Genomic DNA, 26704 nt, shown 5'->3' with positions numbered 1-26704 from the left:
AAATATAAAGAATAAAAAAATTGCTATAACAGCCTAGGTTTATCAACACAAAACACAGTAGCAATAGCGCATAGCATAAAATATTTGTAAGCACACATTACTGTGTCTCCAGAGTAACTAAAAAAGAAAAGATTATAAAAATGCCAGGCAACACAATGTAGTAACACTAGCATATAACATCACGGCTTATTAGGCAAACGTAATAAAGTTTTACTTACCGCTAGGGAATTACGCAAAAAGATAAAATATACAAACGTCTTCATTAACCCAAATATGACACTCGTCGAAAGGCAAATCGATTCTCAACTTAGAAAAGAAAGTAATAAGAAAAACCAAATACTCCTTGAAAATTAACCCTTTCGATGGAGCATTAGGCGCAACGAAGTCATCAAACTTGATTTTAGTAAACAAAAAATATAAAAAAACTATAAAAAATTGGATTAATTTTCAAACCATTAAAAAATTTACTGAAATTAAATCCGTCAAAGCTATATACACAAACATTGACTCCTTCTTAAATAAACGCCACGAGCTCAAACAAATTGTAAACAATCAGAAACCCGAAAATATTTTTTTAACAGAATTGAAGTTAATGATCTCGAGTTTGCTATTGAAAATTACTTACTACATATAAATCACAAGAATAGTTCTTGCCGAAGAGGTTTAGCAATATTTATACATAACAAACTAAAGTCATCCCTAATAAACCTAGATATATTTCCATCTGAATCGCTCAGTTGTGAAATTGCAATGAAAACTTCTAAGCTATTGTTAAGTTTATATTACAGATCACCAAATAGTAACAATGAAAACACTAACTGCATAAATCAACATATTGCCAAACTTTCAAACAAATATCCAAACACTCTTATTATAGGAGGTTTTAACTACCCAGATATCATCTGGCAAAATCCAAAACAGCCTATTACAAATTCCTCTAAATCAATTAAATTTACTGAAAATATTTGCGATTCTTTTTTAACCCAGCATATATCAAAACATCAGACAAAATCAAAGTCCTTCTAGAATTGACCTCTTATTTACTTCTGATAAAAACATGATTTCCTTTTTAACTCATTTACCACCCATTGGCAAAAGTCATCATCAACTACTCTACTTTACTGTATCGATTAGATCTATTATAAATATATCACAATACCATACAAAGAATTTATACACAAAAAGGAACTATGACAAAACTAATAAAGACCTTGCAAATATTAAACTCTGTCCAACATCTAATTCAGACCAACTATGGATTATCTTTTTCAATAAACTTAAAACTACTATCAACAATAATATCCCAAAGTCTAACTTTAATAATATAAAACGCTCAAAATGGATTGACTTTCAAATAATCAATGAATTTAAATTTAAACGAGAGAAATATCGTCAATATATACACTGCGACCATTTTCTATAGACGCACGTAGAATTTGGCGAATTTACAGTGTTGCAGTGGTAATAAAATTGTTCTAACGGTACTTTTGAATAAGTGTATGTAAGAAAACAATGATCCATTATGCATCTGATTATTAATTGTCTTGATTGTATTAAAATAATTAAATTTTTAATATTCACGTGGCAATTTTCTATAGACGCACTAAAGTTTTTACGAGTTTTGTCGCAAATTTCTTATATTCTGTAGTATTTTTTATCATGTGAGTCGAAATTAAGTTGAACTTAACCAAATACCGAAGGGAAAGGTCCTTACTGATATTGAAAAAGGTCAAATATTGGCTTATCATCGAGAGAAAGTTTCAAATCGAGAAATTGCTAGAAGATTGAAGAGATCAGATCACGTTATCCGTAATTTCTTGAAAATTCCAACAGATTACGCAACAATCAAGAGGAAACCAAAGAAATCTAGGGTTTCAGACCTTGAAAAACGCAGAATTGTTCGACTCGCATCAAATTCATCAAGAAGTTTGAAAACAATAAAGTCAGATTTGGGTTTAAATGTTTGCAAGGAGACGATTAGAAAGTTCTTAAAGACATCCCACACATAGTACGATCAAAAATGAATAAAGCACCAAATTTAAAGCTCGTTCACAAACAGAAACGGATGGAATTCGCCCGTGAAAACATGACACGCGTTTGGGAACAAGTAAGAAATTTCAGATTAAATTCTCATGAGTACTTAAGATGTCTAAATAGCTGAATATTTTTGTTTTCAATACCAGGTGATTTTTTCGGTCGAGAAAAAGTTTAATCTTGATGGGCCTGATGGTTTTAGTGGCTACTGGCGTGATATGAGGAAAGAACCCAAATATTTTTCGACAAGGAATTTTGGTGGTGGATCTTTGATGGTTTGGCTTGATTTTTGTGCAACAGGAAAGTTAAATTTAGCATTTACATCTTGCAAAATGAAAAGCTCTGAATACATTGATGTGCTAAAATTATGTTTGATTACATTTAAAAACAAATATCGACGCAAAAAGTTTGTTTTTCAACAAGACAACGCCAGCATTCACACTAGTAACGAGACTAAAGCTTGGTTTGAAGCTAAAAAAATTGAGCGAATGTGGTGGCCTGCTCGCAGTCCAGATTTGAATACTGTTGAAAACATCTCGGGAACCATTGTAAGACGTATCTATGCTGACCAGAAGCAATATAACTCTGTGGCAGAGCTAAAAGTAGCGGTATCAGAATGCTGGGAGGATATGGAGCCAAAAGTGCTAGAAAACTTGGTGGAAAGTATGCCAAAACAAATTTATCAAGTAATTGAGCAAAAAGGAGGTCCAATCGAGTACTAAAAATGTGATAAAAACATTTTTTTGGATAGCTTTGTTAAAAAATGTGAGCTGCGTCTATAGAAAATAGTCAGCTATCTTTTGAACTTAATTCATTTATGATTAATCTCTTTTCAAATTTGATATTATTTTTTGATAATTTTCGTTATTTTTTGATACTTTATTTATAATTTAATGAAATACACTATAAAAAAAAAAAGTTAAGTACGTTTTTAAGACATAATCCACATGCGTCTATAGAAAATGGTCGCAGTGTATTGAACAGAAATGAAGAAACATATAATGAGTACCGCATTTCACGAAACAAAGCAAAAGCAGCGTGCAGAAATACAATTATTGAATTTGAAAAAAAAACTGGCATAAAAAAGACATAGACCAAAATCCGAAGCATTTTACTCGTATGTCATATCAAAAAGAAAAAACAAAGAAGCATTTCCTGACATCCAATACAATAATATTGTTGCAACTACTGATCTAGATAAAGCTCATCTATTCAATATTTTTTTTGCTGACACTTTTTCAAACAAAAAAATAACAGCAACACCACCATTTAACCTAACATATAAAAATGTAAATCCACTAACAAACAATATTGATCTAATTCCGGAAAATATCGAAACATACCTCAAAAGTCTAAACTCATCTAAATCACCAGGCCCTGATGCATTACACCCAATAATATTTAAGAAAACTTGCTTTCAAATGACTAAACATCTATCTGCTATTTTTAACAAAGTACTTGAGAATGGATCAATACCCCAAATATGGAAAGACGCAACAATTACACCCATATTCAAAAAAGGAGACAGATCAAAAGCATTTAATTATAGACCTATCAGTATAACTTGTACTTTAATAAAAATCTTTAAAAAAATTATAAAAAGTCATATTAGGACACACCTGATTAAAAATAACTTATTAAGTTCACACCAATATGGATTTCGTCCAGATCATTCCTGCTTAACTAACCTTTTAACTGTAATTAATTATTGGTCGTTATCACTTGATAATAATATTCCCATCGACAACATTTATCTTAATTTTGAAAAAACCTTTGACAAAGATCCACATAAATTTCTTATTTCTAAACTTAAAGCTTATGGTATAAATGGGTCAATACTATATTGGATTAAAAACTTTTTGAAAAACCGTAGACAAAGAGTTGTTGTTAATGGAAATTATTCAATCTGGGTACCCGTTAAAAGTGAAGTTCCCTAAGGCTCCGTCCTTTCAGCTTTACTTTTTATTATATATGTCAACGATATCCCTGAAGTAATCAAATCAAAAGCTGCTCTTTTTGCTGACGATACCAAAATCTTCCGTTCTATTGAATATACTCAATCTGCGCAAGAATTACAAAATGACATCGACGCTTTTGTTACATGGTCTCAAAAATGGGGAATGAAATTTAACATTGATAAATGTTCTGTAATGCACTTAGGAAACAACAACAAATCCCATACTTATAACATGCATGATCCAGAAATAAATATCAGAGTAAACATTAAAACCACAAATTGCGAAAGAGATTTAGGTGTTCACATAGATTCGAACTTATTATTTTCCAAACACACAACTATTCAAGTCAACAAAGCCACACATATAATAGGAATAATAAAAAGAACATTTACATCATATCCAGACTTATTATCCTTCAAAAAACTATTTTCAGCACTAGTCCGCCCTCACCTAGAATACTGTGGATCAATCTGTAACCCTGGCCTTCTCAAAGACAAACGGCAACTAGAAAATGTGTTAAGAAGAGCTTCAAAACGAATCAATGGATCTACCGTATGAACAAAGATTGTTGGCATTAAATATGACAACTGTAAAATACAGGCTACTTCGTGCAGACCTAATCAACGTCTACAAATGGTGCAAAAACAACAATAGTGACAGAAGTCTTTTTAAAATAGATAGTAAATTTATTACTCGTGGTCATAAACTAAAAAAACAATCTTCGCGATTAAATTTACGTATGAAATTTTTTTTCTCTAAGAATAATAAATAAATGGAACTCTCTTCCTAATCACATTGTATCAGCGTTATCTCTAAAAACGTTTAAACTGCTTCTAGACAATCATCTAAAAAATGAATGGCTTCTCTACGACTAATCCACATTTTATTTTCTATTAGTTATACAAACTCTGTAATTTTCAAGTATTATATAATTAGGTTGACAGGCAGTTTATGCCTACACAATTTATTGTAAAACCTTAATTTTAAAAAAAAAAAAAAGATATTTTATAAAATAAAAAACTTGGACTAAAAAGATTTTACTTATTACAATATTTAAACAATCGAAGGACAATTATAGTTAAACAATTTGAACAATTATACCATAAATAAGCAAGCAACTCGTAAAATATTTCTTATAAATGGTCATTATCAACTGAGCTATTAAGAAATACGTAAGAGCTCAGTAATTACATAAGTTTTATTAATTCTCTCTCTGATCTAATAAAGAGTGGGAGAGAAAGAGTTTCCAAAGCAGCATGTTAAAAAAAGTAAAAAAAGCACGCCATAAATAGTAGTAACTGATTTTATTATGTCGTCAGTAAACAAAATTATATTTACCTTGATTTAATTTCCAGCATTTCTTAATTAAACTCCAGCTTTTCTCTAACTGTTGACTAATGATTAATAAAGTAAATTTCAGGAGATACTTCTTCTTTTAAAGAAGTTGTTGAATCTAATCCTTACAAGGAGAACGGAATTAACATTGTGAAATGTTAGTGTATATTGGCCATGTGCAAAAGCGATTTGGTACTAGAGTTCGAAATTTAGTGAAAAACTTTAAGGGACAAAAACTCCAATACATGGTAAAGGAAAACTTAGTGATACTATTATTAATTCCATGCAAAACTACTATGGTCTTGCTATTCGGAGAAACTCTGATAATGTATACGCAATGAAGAAAGCTATAGGAGCCATTCTCTACCATTGCATCGCACTTAATGATCCTGCAGGTCGCCATGCTATGTGTCCCAGAGATAAAAATTCTTGGTGTAAGTGGCAACTTGATCAACTAAATGGTACTAAGTTTCATAAAGATAAAATTAATTTATCAATAAAGATCTATTTAAAGCTGAAACCAATTTTTCAAGATTTATCTGATGATAAATTGCGAACCAAATGCCTCCATGGACAAACGCAGAATGCAAACGAAGCATTTAACGCAATAATATGGACTCGCTGTCCTAAAAATGTATTCTTATCCAGAGGAACGTTTGAATTGGCAATTAACTCTGCAGTCAATCATTTCAACGGTGGCGGGGAAGGAATAAAATCTGTTTTGGAAAGTTTTGGAATTAAAGGACAAATAACTTCCAAGAAACTAATGGAGGCTGATAATAAACGTGTTAAACATATGAAGCACAAATCTTCTAATATAGTGTTAAAACAGCGTAAAAAACTAACTAAAATTAAGAAAGGCATAGTGGATGTTGAGGTTTCAAATGAAAAACAAACTTCATATATACCTGGTGGTTTTTGAACATTATTTTCGAAATATTTTATTAAAAGTCTCGTTTCCCAGGTTAATAATTTTTGAGACATTACACATTATAATAATGGTTATTTAAAAATTATATGGATTTATGAACTGAAATTTTCGGAACACTTTTATAAGACATTGATAAATCATTTCTCATAGGATTTTGTAATATAAAAAGCAAATTTCAGATTTATATGAAATTTAGTACTTATTTGAGTGACTAAATAAATAAACTCTGAAACATTTTGCATAACTTTAGAGTTATCGAGGCAAATCAAAAAATCCTATGACAAATAAAAATATTATATATAATAAGCATTTCTGCAAAATGTTAAAGCTGTAAAGTTATTATTTAGTGAGATATTATGCTTTCAAATTTACCCCATTGTTTGAGGTTTAACTAATTTATTTTTGGATAATCAAGGCAAAAAATTTTTTGAATGATTTTTTATTTTCATTTTTTGAAATAGAATCAAGTTTTACTACAAAATATCAATAAATAGCTTAAACTCAAAAAATAAATTATTTCTAGGCTTACCACCTTAATAAAGTTAGATACTCCATAAGTTTGTAACCTGTCAATCAGTTCTTGCAGACCAGAGATTGTTGGACTTAGCAAAAGTACATCTTTTGCGTATGAAATGACACCAGTATAGATACCATTTATTGTTGAACCTAATTTATATTCTGAGACGATTTCATTTAAGATATTTTCAGTATAAATGCAATACAAATGTGGCGATAGAATAGACCCTTGACGCACCCCTTGTAACAGACTGAATTGATTTGAGGTAACTCCCTGATAGGATACGTTAGCAGTACCAGAGAGATATAGCGTTGAGATTGTGTGTACTACAGATAAAGGTAATTTTTTTTGGAAGCAGAGCTTCTCAAATAGTAAATCCCAGTTGCAAGTATCAAACGCTTTATTTGCATCTAAACTGCACATATATGGTGGCGTGCTATTGTTACTATAGTGCTTAATGGTTTCGCTCAATAAAAATTCTGCGTGGAGTGTAGAACTGTTTTTTTTTTGAAATTAAATTTTGAAATTATAGTTTGAATGACTAATACTTTTTGAAATCGGCTAAAAGTCGATTAAGTCAAATTGTGAGGGGAGGGGGGGGGTAAGTTATAAAAGAAATCTAGTAATGTACGTCTGCTTTATATATTTTTAAATTATATAACTTAATAATTAATGAAACAAAATAATATAAACGCCACGCAGGATATATTTTCTTAGGAAATAGAATCAAGTTTTACTACAAAATATCAATAAATAGCTTAAACTCAAAAAATAAATTATTTCTAGGCTTACCACCTTATTAAAGTTAGATACTCCATAAGTTTAAATGAATTAATATTGTGAAAAAGTCCTTTTGCTTTCTTGATAAATGTTAAACAAATATAAGTCTAAAATAGTAAAATAAAAATAAATATAAGTTTCAAAATAAACTATTTAGATATGAAGGGTCTCACAATTTAAATATCTTTAGAGCAATAGTTAAAGAACGGAACAGATCGGCACTGTATATCGGATCGATATTGTATGAAAATCGATATAATCATATGCAAAGATTGCTAAAAATATAAAAAATAAAAACAACAGTACATAACTTTAAAGTTTTTTAATATAATAATTATTGTCATATGTTATGAAGTTGTTTAATAATGCAGGGCCGTCAGGAAAAATCTTTTGACCATAAAAAGGCAGATGCTAAAAAGCATGCGGAAAAACCTTTTTTGCCGAGCCCTCGTTAAATGATCAGTCATAAACCCAGAAATACAGAAGCTGACTAGCAATATTTTGAATTTAAATTAATTGGGGTATCGAAAATCGAAATTTGCAATTTTGATTATTCAATATTTATGAAAATACTAAAGAAATGAAAAAATAATATTAATAAAATGTCAATATAGTTAAAATAGAGAAAAAGTATACAAAAAAAGTGTAAGATGATAATAATATTATTTTTACAAACACACACCCAATGAATCTTTCCCAACCTCTTTTCAGGCCTGGTTGTTTGTGTATTATTTTTTAGATACTATGTTATAACTATGATTCGGCGAGTTACCTACTGTTAACATTATAAATTGTTAACTTTGACGGAATTTAATTCTAGTTACCAAACATAATTACCAGAAGACGTTGTGAAGCTGCTTTCAGTATATTACAAGTAACACTTGAGTACTTTTAGTTGTTCTCAAGTGACCGCAGATACCGGTACCGGTAACTAATAGTATTTTTTTTTGGAGTTGCTGAAATCCTCAAACCCTAAATAGAACTTGAAGAGAGTAAACAAAAAACTTAGTGCTGGATTAGGAGAGAGGTCATTGGGATGAAGGGAGATACTATATTTTAATTTTTTAATTTAATAGGAAGGGAAGGGGGGCAAATATTTTTATCCGGCTCTGAAAAAAACTGCATTCTATTTAACAGCCATATTTGCTTTTGTTAACAAAATAAAATTAAAAAAATTTATAATGTTCAATCAAATAAAAAGATATTAGAAATGCATGTATAAGTACCATTATTCGATTTGATCCACTATTAGATTTTTCAAAGTCGACTAATTTTGACTTAGTCGAAGTCAATGGCAACATAATTTTTAATTTTTAATTTTCATAGCGTAAGTTTAAATCTTAGATTTAGAATTTACATAAAAGTTCGTGCGCTTTACATCAAAACGATATAGTTATGAAGTTTAAAAGTTGTAATTTGCAATTCCCTGAGGGCCTCTAACGCAAGTATATGAAATAATTGTTGCAACGTAAACGACTAATTACTCTTTAGTGGTTATTTAGATGAGATTTACAACGATTTCAAACAATTATAATTATACCTTAGCAATCTTTTTGTTACATAACTCTAAAATGTAACTAAGTTATAATAATCTCCTTAATCGCTCAGTAACCTAAGTGAAGTAACATGTGTTACACATTTACTAATAACATAAGATAATAATTTACTAATATTTGTTGTATGCGTACGAGTAAAAAAACTACTTGCTTTTTAGTTTGAATAAACATGTCAAAAACAAATAAATCCGTTATTAAGAAAGGAATAAGAAAACGAAGCTTCATTTGGACATATTTCAAAAAAGACCAAAAGGATCCAGCAAAATGTAGCATACGTTATAAGATTCTACCTTACGACAGTTCGACCAGTTCAATGCAATCCCATTTATCAATTGATCAATGGGATTGCATTGAACAATTGATAAATGGGATACATTTATCAATTGTTTAATGCAATTATTTCAAAACTATCTAAAAAATTAACAATTTTACTCAACGATGACGATATATCCGATATTGAGAGCTGTAATGAAAATAGTTTTGAACTCAGTAGGCACAGCGACGTGACAAAAACGTGAATTTCACGTTATTTTGGCACGTGACAATTAGGTGACTTTTCGGTCCCCATGAAATTACCAATTCACGTGATTTATGGACGTGTTTTTCGCGTTACTTTTGGCACGTGATATTTAGGTGACTTTTTGGTCCCCATAAACTGTCCGAAAGACGTGCTTTTTACGTTAATTTTGGCACGTAATATTTAAGCAATAATTATGCTTTATAATTACAATTATAAGTGTTTGGATTCGTGTTAAGAAAAAAAACTCATCTTCGAGGAAATATTGAATACGTATATTTAATACGTAATATTTAAATTACATGGTTTTAATAGTCAGTATATTAGTTCTTGACATAAAAATTTTTAATTTGTAATAAAAGCTGCACTTTTGTTAAAATATCCTCCTTATATTCAATAAGTAATAAGTACAAAGTCGTAGATCTGCAACTTACGAAGAGCACGCTTCAATTCACAAAGAGCACACTTCAAACTTATATATCTATTCTCCCATAAAAGCGTGCTTCAAACATAATCTAACGAATCAGTCGATATTTTCTTCTATAAGAGCACGCATCAAACTTTAGCTAATGAATCAGATTTAGCTGAAAAGAAACGAATAATTCTTAAATAATAATATGATTATTTAATAATTATCTTAAATCACAAACTTTTAAAACAAATCTTACTTTGAGAGTTGCTAACTTCTTTGAGAGTTGCTAACTTCTTTTGGCAACAAGATTTTCTAGTGTGTTATTTGTTTACTTTTATCTAAATCATTAAATAATTTTAAGAAAACAATACTACATACAGTGTAAAAAAATAAGTCATTTGCCTTCTAATTTTATACTCTGATTGCTAAAAAAGTAATAAAGTATTTAATAAAAAAAGATGTAACAAAAAAGTCGACAGATGATTAAAAAAAAGAAGTACAAAATGAAAAATACAAGTTTAAAAAAATATTTTTTATCTATATATATCCATATCTGATATCTATCTATAGATTTATCTATATCTATATATAAAGTTAATAACTGATGGGCGTGATTAGAAAAAGACCTGTACTCACCTTATGTGATAACATCTGTGTACTATGTGATAACATGATAATTTGTTATCTTTGTTTTCCATCTTCTTATATTTGCATCTGTTTCTGCATTAACTTGTTCATACATTAACTCACTAGATGCAAAGGTGACAGCCCACAAAGTTACTTTAAATGAGTAAACTACAAAGTTTTAAACAGCATTAAATGTCATTTTAGAATGCACACAAAAATTAAAACAATTTATAAAAATGTAATAGTTATCACATAACCACACAGCATTATAGTGGGGATTTTATATCATGATTTTCCTTACCCATGGTGAGATTTTCACCTTGAGGCTCCTTTTGCTGTGGAAACATTCACACGGCTAAGGAGCCTAATCTACCCCTAATTATATATAATATATTAAGTATAAAACTAAAAATATGTATAATAAAGTATTGACAAATTAGGTCACCAATAAATACAGAGTGCTAAAAATTTAACTCAGAATCAAGTTGCATTCTCCAACAAGATATGAATTAAATCAAATTCTCAAATTTTAAAAGTTAAAAGGTTATTGGGTCTTACTACAGAATGATATTCCCAGGCAATAACATAACAATACCATTGGGTCTTCCTAGTCAATAATATTTTATGCAGAACTTATCATTTGTCATGTAGCTTAATAAATTTAATATTAAATAAGTTATAATAACTTATTTATTATCAAAATAATTACATCGACAAATTTGACAGTCTAAAATAATATACAATATGGTAGGAAAAAAAGTATACCTTGTAGTAGGGTTTGATTTTTTGCGTGTTGCAATATGAGAATTATCTGCCATAACGTTACACAATTTTGAACTAAGCTTTATAATATATTTATTAAACCTAAATTGATAAAACTTAGTTATAAGATAGTATAATATGTTTGGATAAAATATTATATATGTGACATTTCATTTTTGTCTAAAAAAAAATACATTGCGACGTTATAAGATATCTTACGCCCTACTTTTTTAATTAATTATTATAAAATTACAATGCAAAATAATTACATTATTATAAAAGTAAAATAAAAAGTAATTACAATAATGAATATATAAACTACATATTTTATCTAATCATTATATTTAAAATAACCGGAAAATTGTTTCAAATACAATAGCATCATAATCATCTTTTTGTGGGGAAAACATCGAACAAATCCGCGTTAATAACCTGTTTTATATTGTACATAATAACAATAGTAATAAAAGTCATACAATATATACATTAATAATTTCATATAACTCGAATATATATATTAATCATATAATATTTAAACAATATAAAAAAAGGAAATAAATAAGTATTAACCTTTTTTAACAAGTAAAGCACGAGAACAAGGTGTCATTTATTATAAAAAGATAAAGTATTTAATAATAATATATACATATATCAATAATAAATAACATAACACATTTATTATTAGATATTATCTTGGATAAATTCTTTAACCTTGTTGATAAAAACCAAATAAAGAAAGAAAATCTATTTTGGGTTTTTATCTAAACGACTCTTGAGTAATAATGTATGCAGAAGTTCTACAGACATTATTATTGCTCAAGAATCAAGAATAAGTTCTGCTAGAACTTATAATTTGTCCATGTAGCTTACTTAATTTAATATTAAATTCGTTATAACATAACTTATTTCGTACTAAATTAAGTAAGCTAAATGGATAATTTCGCCAGTCTAAATTATTATATCATAAAGTAGAAAAAAAGCATACCTTGTATTTGAGTTTAATCTTATTTGTGTGGCAAATAGGGACGCTTGGTATTAATTTATTTAACTTAATTTGATATAATTTGGAGATTAGATATTACAACTTAAAATATATTGTTCTTTTTAGTTCTGTTTTAAATGCATTGCGTTATAAGATATTATATAGACCAATTTTTTTTTTTCAATTATGATAATACTACAATAAAAATTAATTATATTATCATAGCAGTAAATAATTATAACTAATATAATGAATGCAAAAACTATACTATAAAAATAATTAGTATATTAAAAAAAATTATTTCACATTTCGTATGCCAGGTTTTTTTGAGAATAAAAAAAGTTCCGAAAGACGAGATATTTTGGCACGTAACTTTCACGTGACTTTCACGTAAAATAGTAACTTGGACGAAGTCACCTAAAATACACGTGATTGAAACGTGAATAAAAAGTTGCGTGCCTACTGGGAAGAGACTGGTCATAAAAAATTAAACAAGTAATTGGTGAGTTTTTTTGTTGATACTGATCAGCCGATTTCGATAGTACGTCATCCAGATTTTATAAATTTAGTTAGTGAGTTAAACAAAAGCTACAAAATGCCATGCATAAATACAGTGAGCAAAAAATTAATTCCATCAGTTACGGACAATCTTAGATCAATTTTAATGCTAGAATTTAAAGGATGTCGTTTCATTACAATTACTTGTGATGTTTGGTCATCATTGAGTAAAAACAGCTACCTCGGTGTGACTTGTCATTTTATTGACAATATTATGATTCTGGTTGACCGAAACCTGGATCTTAGGTTTATGTCTCAAGCGAAAACAGCTAAATATCTATTTAATACGTTAAACAAAATCTTAAGTGAATGGTCAATCAATAAAAAGATTTTTGCACAAGTTACTGACTCAGGTGCAAAAATTTTCTCTGCAGTAAATAAGTTTGATGATAATGTTCTTAGGATTCCATATGCTGGTCATTGTTTAAATTTTGTGGTTAACAATCTTCTAAACACGAGAGATATAAAAGTAAAAAAAAAGTAAAAAATGGTTCAAAACGTTACGAAGTAAAAGATTACAATGGTAATGGAAAATTAATTAATAAAGAAATTACAGAAAGCGAAGTTAAGGAAATTGAAAAAATTAACGAAGGCAAATTGGAAATCGCCAAGGTAATTTCATCCTGTAGGCACATTGTTGATTCATTTAAGCATTCGGAGATGTTACAAAAAAAGTTAAGAGAAGTTTAAGAAACACTTCAATATGAAACCAAAATAAAGTTAGTACAGGATATAGCTATTCGCTGGAATAGCCAATTCGATATGATTGAATCTTTATTAACTAATAAATGCGATGGATATGATAAGCATCGAATACCAAAATATAAAAGACTATCTTCCCATTGCTAATGAATTTTTGGTGCTGGAGGATTTATGTGACACGGCTGTTTCACTCAATATAAAAACGAGCGTGACGTCATGAGTTTATAAAAAAAAAAAGTATTTCCGCATAAAAAGTATAAAAATTCACAAACTTTAAATTAATAGTAACTTTTTTATATAAATGCTTTCATCTTGCAATTAAAAAAATATAAAAGATCTATCCTTCCTTGTTAAATAAATATTTACATTAATTGGTATAAAAATAAATATTGCCAAAATATTTTTAATAATTTAGAACCACTAATTTTTGCATATTTCCCGGAAAATATGAGTTGGGCCAACTAAGATTTCATAACATAACTTTGTGCTTGATATTTGAAATTTGGAACACTTAACCCTAAATGTCCATTCTATCAGATTCCTGCGTCATCCTAGAGAATTTTTTACAAAAAGACTGTTTTTAAAGCATTTATATTTTTAAATTGATCGTTTTTAAATGCAAAACGTAACTTTTTTGATGGATGACGTAAGTTAATGAAATTTCAACCTTTTATGCAAATGAAAATAAAAAAATTATTTTACGTGTCTTCAGCTATGTTATGAAATATGTTTTCAAAAATGTCATGTTTTACAACTAATCTTGTTAGTTTTAGGCGTACATTTGTGTTGACGTTTTTTTGCGATGACGTAACCTTTATGCGTTACGTCCAAAACTATTTATTAACGAATATTCTCCAAACAACTGTTTCGGCGAGTCAATTTTTGAAGTATAAAAGTAAACAAAGTTACGCGGAATTTTTCTCTTTGGATTATCAAACTAATATCAGATAAGTTGTTAAATCCACTTTTATCTAGTGCATATATTTGTTAATTAATATTATTTTATTTGTTTTTATTATATTTATTAATAAGTCAATATTATTTTGATAACAATGTATTCAACTGAGAGGGAAATTCTAAAACAGCATATTGGATGGAAAAATGGTTGGGAAGATAGGTATAACTTTCCTTTTGTTAAGCGATTAATTAGGACAGATAAGATCAGTAACAATGTCATTTCCATTTTAATGACAGTCTTTAAAATAAGAGGTGATTTATTTAGTTTTATGAGTTTTCTTTTGCCAATTGGTTTTGATATGCCTAATAATGACGAGTTTGATAAAATGTTCCTAAAGTTAACACGCCAAAAAAGAAATAAAAAAAAAATTTTAAAGCTATAAAAAACGAAGAATTTTTTAAAATGCAACTGTCGCAAGCTCCACCTAAAAAAAAAAATCAGCAGATGCAGATGACTTTTTCACTTTAAATAACAGTCAGGAGCTACTTAATCAAATTGATCAATTAACTTCTGAAAATAAAACAAATATGGAGCAAATAGAAAAATTTTAAATGCAAGTATTTTAAGTTGGAAGCTGAAATTACAGATTTAAATTCTAAAAATAGGGCTCTCAACACACATTGTAACTAATTAAGTTCTCAATTAGAGACTATGAGTATTAGGCTAAAACAGGAGGAGCAGTTCCAACTTCTCCAACTTCTCCCAAAAAAAACTATTTACAAGTAAGATAAATTATATGAGATCTTTAATTTATATATAAGAAAATTTTATTCTGTTCTAATATTTGTGTAATGTTAGTTTAAAATATTATTTTTTAATATATTGATTTTATATATTAGGTTGGTGCCCATTCTGTTCCTATCTTTAGAAGTTATTTATACCTATGCAATACCTTCGCTCAGGTTAAAGAATGGAATACTAGTCTTGCATCAAATGTATGTAAAAATCTAGCTTTTATATATTAACTTGTGATCAGAGCACCTGGTATGTTGGTTGGGTATGATCTTGTATGTTTGTGTATTTAATTTCAAAAATCTATTGTCCTTCATTATATGTAACATTTTTTTATAGATGTATTACATATCCATTCGATGTTTATCACCAGAAGTTATTTCTACCTTTGCAGTACCTCTGCTCTACATACCTCCTCGCTGGTTAAATAATGGAATATAAATCTCATATCAAGTTGGTGTAAAAATTTAGTTCAATAAATTAAGAATTTGTAAACGTTATCAAAATTTTGAGTGGAGCAATTGTTTTTCTGGTTTAGCATGAGTATGAATCTGATATCAATTGGATGTACAAAGATAGTTTACTACTTAAAGAACCTATCAGTAAACCAACTGATTTTAAAACAGTTTTTAATGGGAACAAAAACAAATTTTCAAAAGATTTCAATTAGCTATTTGTATATTCAAACACTTTATTTACTGAGAGAAGATACTATAGATTCAAGTGCTATAAAATAATTCTACTACCAAAAGCGAGGTTAATTCAAAAACTTAAACTCAAATTTGGTCATGAATTATTTTATCAGACTTGGTGAGTGTTTATTTATTAACAACTTAACACCATATTATTAGAACTGTATGCACAGAAAAAAATAAATGCTTAAGCTTTAAATGTTTTGACTAAATATTCCAAAATCGAAATCTGGCTTTATTTTGCAATGCAATGAATTTATTGCGTTAGGAAAATAAGTTTTTAAAACAAGAACTCCTAGGTTTAAAAATGTACTCTTTTAACAGCTAATCCCCCTTTTAACTACATTTTTCATAACTTTGCGAAAAGTGCGGTTTGCTTTCAGACCTCAATAAAGTCTGTTTTAGCTATCCTTAAAGAATTAAGCAAGGTTTTTTTGTTTTTATAATGGTCAAACAATGGGTATATTTGAGAATAACTATCAGAAATAAACTTTTCTGATTTTTTTTTGATAAAAAGTAACATCAAATTACTTGAATTCAGCCAACTTCATCATTTGTCGCGTTTTTTTTTAAACTTAAAGAAGTTTTTTTACTAATGCATTAAATGTCGTAAGATGAAACATTTTATTGGTGTTTTTATTCTTTTTACAAAACATAGAAGTTATAGAAGTTTTAGTAACACCCCTTAAGTCAATATTTTCAAAAATAACAAGAAGCCGTTAAGCTCGGTTTGAAACAGCCGTGCCCTCCCTACCCCTTTTTCCCCTTCCCCTACCCTTTTTCTTCCTCCCCATGGTCTCAACGCAAATACGACCATGGTATTGATACATAGAATTAAAATGTGACAATAAGTTGAACAAACAAAAGCAGAAAAAATACGACAAAAACTCCATTATAACACAACATCACGTATAATGCTCTTTTAGATTATAAAACTAAGATTATAAGATATTACAAAAACATTAACAGATTCGTATAACAGTTAAAATGGAGAAAAACAAATTTTTTAATTCTGACAAATTCACTAACGTAAAACAATTATACGAAAAAATACATATATAAAGCTGCCGTGGCGCAGTGGATAGAGCGCTTGCTTTATAAGCAGGCGATCCAGGTTCGAAACGAGCTCTGAACAAATTTTCGCGTCACGGTAAGGAAGGAGGCGTGAACTTTCTGGTTAAATGCACTTCCGCGGTGCTCTGTGACAAGACCGTTAGGACTTCTTGGGGCACCTAAAATAAAAATTGAAAAAAAAAAAAAAAAAAAAAAAAAAGCACGTGCTAAGTTTCAACATCCACTTTGATATAAGTTCTAAAAAACTTTTTTTGTGAGTCTATTTGTAAACTAAAAAGTAAAAAAACTTTTGACAGATTTTTAACATAAAAAATCTCCATAAAAAACAGAGAAATAGTTAAAAACCTAACAATACATATTACCAAGGTTTAAAAAAACGCACCGGTGAGGCGGTTTGGCGTACGCTTTTTTAAACCTTGACTATAGTCAAGTTTTAAAAAATCTTGTAAAAATCAGCTGATTTCGTAAGCTGTAATCCTTGTGGATTTGTGCGATTGTTGTTAAAGTCACCACTCCACTCCTTCATCATAGAATACTTTTTATTATCCATCTAAAAATTGAATAATACGCATACTATAATAGACAATAATAAAAAAGACATGCACTTATTCTATAAATGAATTGAATTACTAGAATTCAGCAATACTACTACTAATAAAGCAATATTAGATAAAGAATTTAAAAAATCAGAAACAAATAAAATATAAGTAAAATTGTTTATTATTACAAATTAAAAATTGCTTTCAATTTAGTTTTTAAAATCCAGTATCTATTTTTATATAATGAAAAAATTTTAAAATTAAAAAAAAAAAAAACTGAGTTCACTTTCAAGTTTGAAATTTATCTCATAATTATTTTAAGCAGTTTAAGTTCTTTTATGTTGAGCAAATTTTTTACTGCTTCTTTGTATAATTTGTTTTGTTTCTTTTTACGCCAACACTTTTAACCAATAGCACACGCATTCTTTGGAAATGCAAAAATATTAGCTCATGATGGAAATTTTCTTTTTCTTTTTTCGCACTTACAGGTAAATTGAAACAGAACACTTGCATTCATATATTTCAGTAACCATTTTATATTTGCAGTCTAATGTTATTTTACACTTAAACACTGATCAAGCAATAACAATGATTTTTTTTTAAAATCTTCAACTCACTTTTTCTTTATCAAATTTGAAGAATTTCATAAGATAACTGTCAAGGTATCCAAGATAACAGGACAACTTTGTGAAGCCTTACTGTTGGAATTGAAGTAAACACAGATTTAAACATTAGCTTAACTTATTCTTAACTTTATCGCTTGTTTAATTTTAAGATTAGTAAATAATTTTCATTAAATCACTAGACAACCACTTCATAGTTTAGAAATTTATTTACAAATAATTCCATTGGATGCCCGAATATTTAGGCAGTTAAATTCCCTAAAAATATTTTTTATTAAAGTAGCCAAAACAGATTGGTAAATATTATCTATAAATCAGTTGTTGTTGAGACGAGAAAGAGGATTCTTGTTTTAATAAGTCTTATGTTATATAAAAAAGAAAATTTTTTAATGGATCCTTAATCAAAACAAAAAAGTATTACAATCAACATGATTGACTAAAATTATTTTTAAGTATTTTTAGTTACTGTGATTAGTATGATCTATTCTTACTAGCAACAGTGCAATAATCAGATGATACAAAAAAACTAACCAATCAAATGAAGAAAGCATTTGGTTAAATGTTTTCTTTATTTGATTGGTTATAATTTTTAAAAAAACTAATTAAGCATTATATACAAAACCAAAAAAACTTTTTTAGCAAAACTTGACTTTGCTTTTGTAAAAATTTGTTTAACTGTAACTTAAGAAAAACCAAGCTCTAAAACTTAAGTTGCCATCACCATGGCTATAGAGGCTCACCTGCCCAAATATTTGCTCTTTGTGCAATAATGCTATTTTCTTTAATTGCATTTACTTCCGCAAGACTGAGGGGGATACTTATGAACATACATTTTTAATTGTTGTCTCTCTCAACCGTTCAACTCTAAAATATAAGTCTTGACAAACAAACCCCCTAATCAGAGAAAGTGTTAAGGCCTACTTGAAACAGGGTAAGTATCAAACTAAAAACTTCCTGCTTACAAACCAAGTGATTTAATGTTTTCATGCAGCAAAGACTTATTATATATTATTATATATATACTTTCACATAATAATAAAACTACATACATCATATTTTTTTAAAATCTTCACTCAAAAGATATTCGCTATCTGAGCCTCTAAATACAATTTTATTAAATTAATGAATGTGCAAAAAATATTAGGAGAAACAAAAACAACAGCTGACAACAGACAAATTTAATATTAAAAAAATTATATATTATTTTGTATTTAAACGTTATCATTTATTTTAATATTTATAAAAACAAAAAATATTTATAAAAACAAATGTTTATTTAGACAACTTTTATTGTTGACTTTTATTCCTCTCTGTACTTTAGCTTGATAGTATTTTTGTTCTAAATTATATTTGAAATTATTTTAAATTGCTTTTGAAGGTTGAACTTTTTTTCCCTAGGTTGTTAAGGTGCTCCCAGAAGACCTCTTGTCACAGAGCGTCATGGAAAAACAATTAACAAGAAAGTTCAAAAATCCTTTTTTACTTATATGGCTTATTTGACTAAAGCAGTCTTTGAATCTTACACCTGATTCTAAGGCCAATGGTCTAACCAATGGCTGCTCAGACTGTAGTGCAGCCCTATACATATTCTTTAATATTTTATTATGTATATTTAAATATATATATATATATATCATCATCAGCATATCTAAACATATATACATTCATGTATATACATATATATATATATATATATATATATATATATATATATATATATATATATATATAGAGAGAGAGAGAGAAAGAGAGAGAGAGAGAGAGAGAGAGTTTTAAAAAACCCTTTTATTTTAAACTAATCAATAGGACATAAAATGACCAATAGAATCAAAAGTGCTCCTCTAAATATTTATGAAGAAATTTGTTTAACGTTATATCTCTATTTAAGCATTTGTTAATAAAAATTAAAAAAACCTGAAAACGGTTTGTTTACTCTAAATTAGTAAAAATTTAATTTGGATAAACTTTCAACATTAACTCAAGTTAAATTATTGTACTAAGTTATGTTCAAATTTAAATTCTATAAAATATTCTGACTGTTTACAATTTTACGCTAAAACCAAAATGTAAATGCAAATAAATATTAGGTGTCAAAGTCTGTTATAACAAAAACAAAGGCTCTAACATATGCAGAAAACTTAGCTAAAATAAGTTTTTGAAGCTTTCAAAAATATTTGGATGTAAAAGAGACTCAATACTTGCAAGAATTTGGAAATAGGTCATTGAACTTCTGCAACTTGCTCTGTGACAAGACCGTTATGACTTCTTGGGGCACCTAATTAAAAAAAATAAAAAAACTTGTGCAAGATGTAGACAAGTTCTTCTTAAAATTGAAAATAAAGAGAAAACAAACAATGCTGTACAGTACTTCTTTTTAGTTGTTTAAGATGCTTCAAGAAGACCTAACGGCCATATTACGAAGCACCGCGGAGTAGTATTTAACCAGGACGTTAACACCTCCTTCTTTACTACTGTTGCAATTACCAAGTTGCATATATGGCCAGAGCCATTTATTCAGTTCACTTCAGTGAAAAACCTTTTGATGAGACGTTTATTTTAATGTTGTATTTTCGTGAAGCTGTCTATAAAAAAAATTGGATATGAGACTTCATTTTTAATTATATCTTTTTAAATAAGTTAAAATTATCTGTAGTAATTATATTGTCTAATAAAAAAGCTGAATTTGATGTTGTTCTAGTCAGCTTTTTTTTTAGGAGATCGTTCTATTATAACAATTTTTTAGAAAACCCGAAGTATCACATTATATATAAAATTGGAAAGGTAATCTGGAATATTATTTATTTAACTACAAAATGAACAAATTATAAAATTGGAAAAATTGACCAAAGATTAACTTTTTCTTCAATTCATTTCGAGTTATTTTTATGGTTAATCTATAACTAGTCTTGGTTAATCTTGTACTAGAATAACCAAAAAAATGATCACGTAAATAAACAGCGATGATTGGGAATATTACGTATTTGACTCAGCAGTTTTTTTTTGTTTCTTTTAAAGAACTTTTGATTTTATTTATTTCGATGAAAATCTCGTTTATCTTTTTTAAAGAACTTATTAATTTTTCTGTAAATCAATTCTGCTTTACAAATTGAAAGAACTTGCTTACACAAGACGTATCGAAATAACGCATTTAGACATTTCAACATAAAAGACCTCAATTAAAATATATTACAAGCGCTCAAGTTTTAAAGTTTGCAGAAATAACCAAATATTTTATATTCAAAACTTCTGGTAATTTCAGGAATTTTTTGGCTTGTTAGCATAAAGATGAATAAAAGACCTTTGAAATAATATAGTTAGGTTGTCTAAATAAAATTACAATTTTAATAAAATTATGTTGCGCAAACTCAAAATTGTGTGCTTGCTTGCTTATAAATCATTTAATCTGAAAATCGCCTCCTTTCATTATTAGATCATCTGCATTCCCCAAACCTAAAAGCATTTAAAATCGCCCACCTTACGACATGGTCTGGATCTGCGCTTGGATACAGGTCGATAGAAAGAAATCAATAACTGATTTGGTTAAAAACTAAACATTATTCCATCTTAAATATCTTGAGAAAAGATTTGGATTTTATTCTATTTACAAAACTTGTAAATAGAATAAAATACATATGATTTTAACTACGTTTATCATTTAAAAATGACAAGTATCACTAGAAAATTACAATCGCAAATCAATATAAAATTTTTAAATTAGTATGTAGTAAACTTATTTGATTAAAAATGGCGCAGTAATGAGTGAAATTTGTTCATCTTTAATAAACTTTACTTTTGATGTATTTACGTCAATACTTAAAGGTAAATCTAGATGAAGCTCGTATTGTCCGGTCACCACTAACAACAGTTCGTCCTAAAAAAAAAAAGGCTTTGTACATATAAATAAAGTATATAGCCTTTTTAGAAATTACCAAAAATTTAGATAACTTACTTGACATTAAAATGTGTGTTTCTTACCTCAGTTAACTCAAGAATGCACTCGCTTACACTATCTACACCTAGCAGTTCTATGGTGAAACAAATTTGCTTGGATATTTTATTGACATCCATTTCTGCTTTTGGTGTCAGAAGAACATATTTTTTAGAGTAAGTTTGGGAAAAAACTTTGGATAAAATTTCTTTGAGAGTAAAACAATAATTGTTGATATTTGTTGTAGATATTGAAGAGTCATGGTTTGGCTTATTTATTGTTTCGTGATTGGATTGCCGAATTTTATCTTGATCCAATATAGAACCAGCTTTTTCTATAGAATCGCGTAAGGTGGGGCACATAAAGTTTAAGAGATTATCTTCATTTTCAGTTTATTTTACATTGAGTATTGTATAATTTTTTGATAACTTTAAAGTACATTTTGACTAAGCGTATAATAGAGATGCTTGGAGTCTCTCAAAAACATCTGGATAAAAAAGTCGGTTTTTTTCGAATAAGATTTATTTTCGATAAGGATTAACCGCAATATTGATTAAGTTAGCCCATTCTTCATCAATCAGTTCTTTACGTTGTTCAGAAATAATCATGGTAATCGGGCTACAAATATTTTCAGGCTGTGGGACTTGAGTCCATTTTGTCACATTTATAAAATATTTTCCAGAAGGAATAACAGGAGGTATCTATAAAAACTTGGATAATAATACAATATCATAATTTTCAAAGTTTTCACACTTCAGTTTTTGTCTTCATTACAAATAGAAGTAAGAGAATATCAGTAATATCACCTGAAGAATATAACGTAGAAAGATAACATTACTAATTTATTTATTATTATTATTCAGTGATCAAATACAAATACAATAATCTATTTATAATTTATGAAGAGGTGCTACTCCAGGTCCCTCTATGCTCACAAACATGGAGATACAGACGCAACAGACAAAGCAGCAATTGTATCTATAAAGTTACTTTCTTTTGTTGTTTTTGAAAGCGTTGATGAATTGAGCATTCACTGCTTCTTGCGAAAGCGCATTCCATGGGGCGACAATTCTATTTGAAAAAAAGTTATATGGCTCCTCACAGTTTTTTACCATCTGACGTTCTAGTTTATGGTTATGGTCTCTTAGAATATACTTATCTTTACTTTTTGAAATTTTTTGCGGGACGACAAAACTAACAAGCTCGAGTTTACGAGTGATTTTGAATTGCTCGATATGATCTGCTCTTTTGCGGCGTTCTTCAAGAGTTGTTAAACCAAGCCGTTGGAGTCGATCATCATAGATCAGGTGTTTAATAGTCGATATTGTTTTTGTTGCTCAATGTTGGACTTGCTCGAGAATGGCAATGTCTGATTTTAAATGCGGTGACCAGGCTTGTACAGCAAACTTAAGATTGGGGCGAATGTAAGTGAGATACTGAGTGCGCCATAAATAAAAACTGCGACTGTGAAATATTTTTTGAGTCGCCCTAGCATTCTATTTGCTACTGATGCGGCTGACTCTATTTGCGGTCTAACGTTAAGGTCATTCGAGACCATCACACCAAGGTCTCTTTCGACTGCGGTTTCTTCGAGAGGACGAAGGGTGCCGTCGATGTTAGACATTGAGTATTTGTACGTTGACTTGTTTCATCCTCGCCCAACATGCATTACTTTGCATTTCTCAACGTTGAAATGCAAGAGACAAATATGTGACCATTCTACTGCTCTGTCAACGTCATCTTGGAGAGTGATGTTGTCTGACTCCTTTTTAATTATCCCTATTATTTTACTGTCGTTGGCAAGCAGTTTCATATGATGAGTAATTCTGTCCGGCAGGTCGTTTACAAAGATTACGAATAGCAATGGGTCCAAGACCGAGCCTTGAGGCACTCCACAAGTGTCTGTTTTCCATTCAGAAGTAATGCCGTTTATAACCACTCGTTGACATTGATTGTTTAGCCAAGCTGCGATACAGTCAACGAGAGCGCCTTGAATACCCTACGCTCTCAGCTTATGAAGAAGGCGTTTATGTGGTACTTTGTCAAACGCCTTTGCAAGGTCTGTGTAAATGACGTCTACTGCGTGTCTGCAGTGAGTTGCTTCCGTCATGATATCCCGAGTTTCTAAAAGGTAGGATATGCATCCCTTACGATGAACAAAGCCATGCTGGTTTGGAGAAATTAGACCATTAACAACGCAGTGTTCCATTATTCTTTTTTGTAAAATACTATCTATAATTTTGCAAGGTATGGAAGTGAGCATGACTGGCCGGTAGTTGGATGCATAAAGCCTACTTTCCTTCTTGAAAAAAGGTGTTACATTCGATTTTTTCCACAAGTCAGGAATTACACCATTTGCAAACGAGCACTTATAGATAAGCGAAAGAGGCTTGGCAAAGGTAGCAGAACATTTACTAAGTACCCTTGGATGTAATCCATCGTAGCCGGTTGATTTTCTTTTATCAAGGTTGTTTAGACATTTTTGTACTATATCGATAGAGAAACTTGGTGAATCGATGACACAAACTGCTTCAATACGACTTTCAAAGCCTGGCATTGAACCTTCGGGCTCTAAAACAAAGACTGATTGAAAATAGTTATTTAACGATGCGCTTATATCGCCGGTATCGGTTGTGATGTTGTTATTGACTGTTTCAAGCGATGTAATGTTGTTACTGACGTTCTGCTTGCTTCTTACATATGCATGTAAACCATGGCTATCTTTATACTAACAGGCCGTGTAAACGTGCAAAATGTGCGATAACTGGGGGCCAGTTTTATTCAATGTTAAAAAAGCGAGAAGTTAGGAAGTTCACTTGAAGAATTATATTGATAAAAAGTTTTTTTTAAAGGAAATTGTTGTACTTAAGCTTTATTGTATAAGATAGAAGCGTATAGTTGGTATAAAATTTTAAGAATTCCAAAGAAATAGTTGTGTGATGAGTTGCAATGGCAACTATCATAAAGAAAATAAAGAAAAAGTGTTTCGGTTACCAACTGATAAAAAAGAACGTGCTCGATGGATTTCTATAATACCACGTGATAATATACTTGATAGTGACAATACTGTTATATGTGAGCGTCATTTTCCACCCAATTATATAACAATAATTGAGCTTGGTAAAATGAGACCTCGTGACCCACCTTCACTGTTTACTTGTGTGAAAAAGAGTCTTTTTCCTACAAAACCTGGTCCATCTTGAACAAATAAAACTTTGTCTGAAGTTTGGAGTATAATTCCTGGTGAACTCCATCTTTTCAGTCAACAAAATAAAGTATTCAATTTTGAGCATCTTAAAAATAAGGTTAAAACTGGCAGTCTTGATTTTTTGAAAAGTTTTATTTGGTACTTCACCAACAATTCGTTATGCATACAGTCTACTGATTTTGAAAAAAATACGTCAATACCCAGAGTTTTGATAAAGATTAAGAATTATTTGATCTTTGAAGGATTTCATTGTGGTATAAAAATACCATCCAAAGTTTATCAAAAAACAGAATAACCAAATTTAAATCATATTCACAACTTGAAGAATGTTGGAGATATCTTAATACTTTAACGAAAAGCAACAAAGTTTATGTACTTAAGGAACATTTTGATGCAATGAGTCCTGTTATCATTGAAACAAAAATGTTTAATACTGAAATGATTATTCGTGGTTTTGAGTATTAATCGTTATCAAGATCCCTTTATGACAGATTGAGACAAGACTACCAGCTTCCAAGTATTTCACTTCAAAAACTTACGCCAAAAATTAATTCTTCTTTTAATGATTTTGAGTTAGTCAGTTAGATATTTAAAAAAGCGAAAAACGTTTATGAAAAAAAAATGTATTTTATTTATAGATGAAGTCTACATATTGACCGTTCTAAGTTTTATGTTGGTTTCAATTTGTGGTGGTCCGAAATACTTATGTCGTATGTTGCAAGTATTTGAACTCAATGCTGTTCAAGTAATTGAAGTTAGTGCAAAACAACTGGCTAACTGAGAAAACTCAAACTCTAAAGTTCGAAGATGATGATGAACTGAAATCAGCATTATGGGCTGATTTAAAAAATTTACATGAAACTGAAAAAGGAAGTTTAGTTAAACTTTCAAAACTTGATGATGTATCAATAGCACAAAAACCCATAGAAAGACAAAAGGTATCTGCTTGTCTCCGTATATTTTGTGGCAAAACATTAGCTGCACTGAAGACATGTTCTAACATAAGTAAAACAGATGGTACCATAAGATTTATTGAAATTATATTAAGGTTTTGGAAGATTGTTAATGTTAAAGAACCATATGTAGACTTACGTTATTGTAATGATGATAGAGCTGTTATATTTACAGAAAATAATGAAAGAAAAAATTCTGGATTTCGATACGTGGTACTTGGTAAATTTACAACAGATCCTTTAGAAAAAATGTTTGGGAAGCTTTGACAAAGGTCTGATAGGACTTATTTTATAAACACTCAGCAAATTTTAGAAAAAGTCAGAAT

General features: G+C 29.2%; 2 protein-coding genes and 1 long non-coding RNA gene across 3 annotated transcripts; all 3 read right to left on the bottom strand.

Moving 5' to 3' along the window:
* Positions 1-9881: 9881 nt before the first annotated feature.
* On the bottom strand, positions 9882-12557 carry LOC136074731 (uncharacterized). The gene is made up of 5 exons (XR_010635377.1): positions 12415-12557; positions 11433-11531; positions 10677-10835; positions 10297-10378; positions 9882-10212 (listed from the first exon to the last, which is right to left on the bottom strand). It is a non-coding gene; the product is annotated as an uncharacterized LOC136074731 (long non-coding RNA).
* A 2730-nt stretch (positions 12558-15287) lies between these two features.
* LOC136073960 (PIH1 domain-containing protein 2-like) lies at positions 15288-22579 on the bottom strand. The gene is made up of 3 exons (XM_065786258.1): positions 22265-22579; positions 22080-22160; positions 15288-15341 (listed from the first exon to the last, which is right to left on the bottom strand). The coding sequence occupies exons 1-3, from the start codon at positions 22577-22579 to the stop codon at positions 15288-15290; spliced, it is 450 nt and encodes a 149-aa protein (XP_065642330.1).
* A 159-nt stretch (positions 22580-22738) lies between these two features.
* LOC136073959 (uncharacterized) lies at positions 22739-24774 on the bottom strand. Its single transcript, XM_065786257.1, has 2 exons — positions 24256-24774; positions 22739-22918 (listed from the first exon to the last, which is right to left on the bottom strand). Exons 1-2 carry the CDS (start codon positions 24772-24774, stop codon positions 22739-22741), a joined length of 699 nt encoding a protein of 232 aa, XP_065642329.1.
* Positions 24775-26704: the final 1930 nt, after the last annotated feature.

The sequence above is a fragment of the Hydra vulgaris genome, chromosome 01 (genome assembly GCF_038396675.1).
Source record: "Hydra vulgaris chromosome 01, alternate assembly HydraT2T_AEP".
Taxonomy (NCBI): Eukaryota; Metazoa; Cnidaria; class Hydrozoa; order Anthoathecata; family Hydridae; genus Hydra; species Hydra vulgaris.
The sequence above is the reverse complement of the archived record's forward strand: the minus strand, read 5'-3'. Positions and strand labels throughout refer to the sequence as shown.